At 35.0% G+C, this 5518-nt stretch overlaps 1 protein-coding gene across 1 annotated transcript; it reads left to right on the forward strand.

Moving 5' to 3' along the window:
• Positions 1–1191: 1191 nt before the first annotated feature.
• Positions 1192–5216, forward strand: LOC143548809 (uncharacterized). The gene is made up of 7 exons (XM_077039887.1): positions 1192–1479; positions 2315–2688; positions 2769–2799; positions 3832–3905; positions 4003–4202; positions 4340–4420; positions 4996–5216. Exons 1-7 carry the CDS (start codon positions 1308–1310, stop codon positions 5030–5032), a joined length of 969 nt encoding a protein of 322 aa, XP_076896002.1. The 5' UTR covers positions 1192–1307; the 3' UTR covers positions 5033–5216.
• The last annotated feature ends 302 nt before the right edge of the window (positions 5217–5518 follow it).

Here is a 5518-nt window from a genome sequence, read left to right on the forward strand (position 1 = left end):
ATCGGTGATCCCTCACTAGTGTGTCTATTAGTAATCGCTCGGTGATGTCCCTCCGTAATCCGTTGGTAATCATATTACCTAGGAATTATTGACAAACCTTCACTGGCGGATTCTCTTTTAGTAATTACTTTCATTAGCGGACTTAAAACAGGAGTATCTGTGGGTGATATTTATTTAGTAGTGTATTAGTGGTTAGTTAAGTCGGTTTAAATTTGATTAAGCATATTTAATCTAGTTTTGAACTAGACTAAGTGGTTTTTGGTTGGCTTGTTTTAATCCTGTCTCATAGCGTTTGCCACTCGTACTATATTTTAAAATAAATAGAGTTTATTATTGAAGAAATCGACCAAAAGAAAATTTCTCATTTTTAATAATTACAAAAGTTGGTACATAAAAAGAAAATCTAACGAATATGTTGATGATTTTAATATCATCATGATCATTTTAGTATAAGTAGTGGTAACGGAGTGTGAACAACAAATATTTGCAAGCTGGTCTAATCAATGGTAACTAAGTTACCTTGATGGAGTTTTACACCGATAAATTTTCAATGACACTGACATTGATGTCTAATCATCAGCCGCTATAAACAAACAATCGAAATGATGTGTTGGTTCAACCACTATATAAGTAAGCAAACTTATCGAAACTTGGTACACTGTTATCATAACATGTTTTACACATCTGCTCTTGTTTTTCTTTGCAAATACCTCCAGAATATTTCAAACTTAAAGTGATATGTAGTTATGTACACAATTCACAAAAAGATATCCACACCTTAGCCTATGTTTTATGTGCATTCAACCGAGCCGCAAATGGATGAATTCAGCCACCTGGCTCGCGCACACCACAACGGTCATGCTTTAGCTGTCGCCGCGAATTGATGAATTCATCCCGCTAGCCCAAGCGAATGGATAAAAATTGAGAGTTTGGCTCGCACAAATGGCTAACGGACCACTTAAGGGGGGGGGGGGGGGGTGAACGACAAGGGTGAAATGTTAGGTCCAGTCAACGCGCAATTTGATACGATGAATTCACCCGTTCACCACTTCATTGAATCGCCACAACACACAACCTTACGAAATAAAACCTATAAAGTACACGTGTAAAATCTACACCGTTTTCATATATTATCTATGTCAAAACATGGTAAGTTAAAGGACCAAAAAAGGTAACTTGTTAAACGTATATCACCACTCGACCAAATCCTTTGCCCTTAAAACCCCTCTCTTTAGCGCCGACGAGGATGCCGGAAACTTGAAACCCATCTCCGGCGAATAATAATAATAATAATAATAATAATAATAATGGGAGGAGGCGAAGGAAAAGAAGGAGACTGGGAGTGTGGTGGCTGTGCAAACAGAAACTACGCCTTCAGATTTTTCTGTAACCGCTGTAAGCAGCCTCGTTTGCTTGTCGATTCCAAAACACCTGCTGATTCTAAATGGTTACCCAGGATTGGCGACTGGATCTGTACCGGTACGATTCAGGATTATTATTATTATTATTATTATTATTATTATTATTATTATTATTATTATTATTATTATTATTATTATTATTATTATTAAAAGTTGTATTATTATTTTAAACTTTAAAGCAATTTATTTGTGTTAGGGATATAGGAAATCTGAATTTGCAAGTTAGGTCTTAAAATGATAATATTAGAAGTAAATATTGCTTTCTTATGCTTTATTTATGATAATTTAAGCTTCTTTATCTGAATATTCAATATTCTATGGTGAACTATGCACTCAATATCGGTGTTTTAAGTCTTAGTGTTTAATGTTAGTGTTTTTAGTCTTAATCAGTTCCTACTTGCTACAATTGTTAGTGTTTTGTAAGGTTCAAAAGTTTAATTTGTTAATGGTAGGAGGGTATACGGAATTGTTAGTGTTAAATTGCTATATATATAAATTCTGCATGATGTTAAAGTTATTGATATCCCACCGTGATAATCGATATCTCAAATATCGGTTCTTGACTGATACCCGATATTTTAACGCATTAACTGTGTAGATGATGAACAAGTAATTAGTGATTCAGTTCTTTAGATGCCAGAACAACCAAATGTTATTAGATATTCAACTTCAATGGTGAAGTGGCAAACCATAGACTTTTGTTTTCTAAAGCAGCTTGCTTTTCAAAGGGTGTTTTTGTTTTTTAGTTTCAATATAGATTAAACATTTAAAACAAAGGGAGTCATTCTGGTTGAGTGGTTTGTGTTTTTGTGTGATTGGTGTGTAACCTTGGGTTTGTATTCCTCTACTTGGCTGCATTATGGGTTGGTGTGTGTGGCGATGGATCAAAATAGGCTGCACTAACAACAATTATGCCTCACGAGAAAAGTGCAAAAAGTGTGGACAACCAAAGGAGTTAGCAGCTATGCCAGCACTTGCAATTCCCGGGGCTTCTCTGCAAACTCATCCACATTATTTTGCCAGGGTACAACACCAAAGGCTGAATCTTGGAAATGGAGCTCTTCAACACCCTCTACCTCTAAACCCTAATTGGCTTCTCGGAGGCCCAGATAAGTTTGGAGGTCAACAGGCTCCTACCTGGCCTCTGGGTCCCACTAATGCAGTCCCGTGTGCGAACCAAGTCAGCCAGGTTATTGGTTCAAAAGGATGGCGCAATGGTGACTGGATCTGTACCTGTGGTTTCCATAATTATTCTTCTCGGGCGCAGGTACGGAGGTGAAGATTTGTTTCCAAGTGAATGCATTTGCTGTTATTATTGTTCTAATTTAGTTTTTGTTGAATTTGTAGTGCAAAAAATGCAATGCTTCTATGCCTCCAGGTAATAACTGATGACCAAACATCTTCTTTGACTTTTTAATTATACTTAGACTCAACTGTGTGTTTACTGTAGTGATGCTGCTTGTTTCTAAAAATCTTATAAGTTCAAAGTATAAATCAGTAGAAATAAATCATACATCAAACCATATGATCAAACACACTATGTTTATTGGACTTAAAACCTAAACTAATTATGACTCACATGCACAGTTATAATCTAGTTTTAGAAAGAAAAAAAGAAAGATAAACATAGCTAATATTGATAAACTCAAATAACTAAAGTAATCGACTCAAACTCAAACTCTAATGTTGTTAAACTTTATCAAGATTAACCCATCAATCATCTCCTTAATCTTGATAAAGGTCAAGCATTAAAGTTTAAGTTTGAGGATATTAGTTCAATTTTGTAAGTATATCGAGGAGTTGTCTGAGTTAGTTATGTTTGTCGCTTTTCCTAAGATTAGTTGATAATTGGAGTCTTAGTTGGTTTAGGTTTTGAGAATTGTATAAATAATTTGATAGGGTTATGGTTTAATGTGTGTTATTTTGGTTTGATTATATTAATAAATGAGTCGATCATTGTTATGGTTGATATCGTGTTTGTGTATCTTGATTCCGGGTCAACAGGTTTGACCCGTAATTACATTGTTGTTGTATCCATGTGAACCTTTTAAATATATTAATATATTAATTGTGAATACATACGCAATAATGATCAAACTTGCAGTAAAGTGATCTGCAAAGTTGTATGCATTTGACATATTTGAAGCGTTACCTTTTTTTAACCAGTTTTTCTTTTCTTTTGATCCATTTGAAATAAAACACTAACCAAACAGGCCCATTCATAAGTAAATGCGTCAAAATTGTCACCTGTACTGCTTCTTTATTGATTACAAACTGATTAGGTGTTGGTACAACTGCCATAGATGTGATTAGACAGTGTGTCGTGGTGTTAGCATTTAGCTTGACTAATTAGACTTATTTCTTGAGTAAGTCACTTACCAGTTGTATTATTTACTTTTTAACTCTAAAGCGTTGGGAACAAAACGTTTAGCATCCGAAGACCCTGTTCAAGATTGGGATAACAAACGACTGAATGCTGGCCAGGTAATGTTCGACTTAATAACCATGGTTATAAGTTTCATTCTGCTTTGTAATTATGAGATACTTTACGTTTACGCCACCTTAAATTTTCAATATACAGACTCTGGGCCTTCAGCAGGCTTATCAGCCACCTGGGCAGATATCAAGTTCTTCATATTTAACACCTTTTCAGATGGCCAGTTCTGCTGCAAATCAAACAGCTAATCTTTTACAGCTCTATCCTGATGGAGCTTCCGCAGCAGTGCAGCATTCACAACTTAATCTGCAATTGCTGACTATGCCAACGCTTCCTGGAAAAGGGTAAGTTTTTGATAAAGTTTTATTTTATGTTAAATCTTCATGTTTCTTAAAATGATATTTAACCTTGAGTTATGAAGGCTGTTTGATGTATTCTTTGAAGAGTTTTCTAACACTTGTGTTATGCTGTAATTTGTTAGAGCAAAGCAATGGCGTGACGGAGATTGGATGTGCACTAACTGTGATAATCACAACTATGCATCTCGATCTCACTGCAATAAGTAAGTTTTCGATTATGTTTTGATCTATTAATTGTCTAGCCAATATGCAAGTAGGCGTGTTCACAGTCTGGTTTTGATGGAAATTCTGTGCTGAACGCTAATTACGGTTTCGAGAAAGGACAAACCAAACCTGACAGGTTGGGTGGGTTGGCTGGACTGGACAGTTTTGCCATTTTGGCATTTAACGGTTCGGTTTTGGTGGTTTGAATCGATTATGTTTAGTTCTTTACTAAGTCATTTTTTGTTTTAAGACTAAGGTTAAAAATGATAAAGAAGGTTTATGATTATAATACATACAACTAGATATTTCAAAAATGAAATAATTATGTCTAATTAAACCGTTGTTCAGTTTACTCAGCTGGTTCCAAGTTTCAAACCAGACCAAACCATTAAACCGCCAAATTGTGAAGACCAAATCTTTAACTGAATCGTTTGGATCTCAAACTTTGGTTTAGATGTTCGGTTGGTTTCTATGGTTTTTCATCCCTCATATGCAAACAAGGCATGTTTGTTGTCTCATGAACATTAATATTTGATCTATTCATATGACATGATGATATTCATATAATATGCAGGTGTAATACAGAGAAGGAAGCTGTAAGTGTTGCATAATTTCAGCAAAGGAAGAGGGGTATATGTGGAATTAAAGGTAGGTGTAAAAGTTTGGTTTGCATGGATTTGAGCTATAGTTTGTTAACATGATTATTTATTGTTGTATATCAACCAGTACAAGTTGTTTTGTACTTCATACTTCAAATGAGTTTTCGCTAATAAAACTAATTATCTATCATGTGCACACAGATTTTCTGGCTTGCATGGTTACAATATATACATGTTATTGATGCTTCGGTAAATTGCATTAATCTTTTACATGGTGTGCTAAAAGTTATGAACATTGTCTTGTTGAAACATTGTGTTCCATTACATGGTTTGCTAAAAGTTATGCTTTAGGGACGAGTATAGGCCATTGACATTTTATAACTGACTGGTTCTGGTTACAGTTGGTTTGGTGTTTCTTGGTTAGGCGGTTCTGTTAATTACATGTTTTGGGCGGGTCGAATAAAGTTTGTTTCATTTGATACTGTTAGTCACATTTTG

Source organism: Bidens hawaiensis, unplaced genomic scaffold (assembly GCF_021521415.1).
Source record: "Bidens hawaiensis isolate Kalapana, Puna unplaced genomic scaffold, B.hawaiensis_p1.1 tig00015252_1, whole genome shotgun sequence".
Classification (NCBI taxonomy): domain Eukaryota; kingdom Viridiplantae; phylum Streptophyta; class Magnoliopsida; order Asterales; family Asteraceae; genus Bidens; species Bidens hawaiensis.

Bases quoted from the DNA above. Each gene is read 5' to 3' on its own strand.
- LOC143548809 (XM_077039887.1), top strand. From the start codon at position 1,308: ATGGGAGGAGGCGAAGGAAAAGAAGGAGACTGGGAGTGTGGTGGCTGT. The intron at 2,800-3,831 runs GTAATAACTGAT...TTAACTCTAAAG, and splicing joins CAATGCTTCTATGCCTCCAG to CGTTGGGAACAAAACGTTTA. The intron at 3,906-4,002 runs GTAATGTTCGAC...TTCAATATACAG, and splicing joins AACGACTGAATGCTGGCCAG to ACTCTGGGCCTTCAGCAGGC.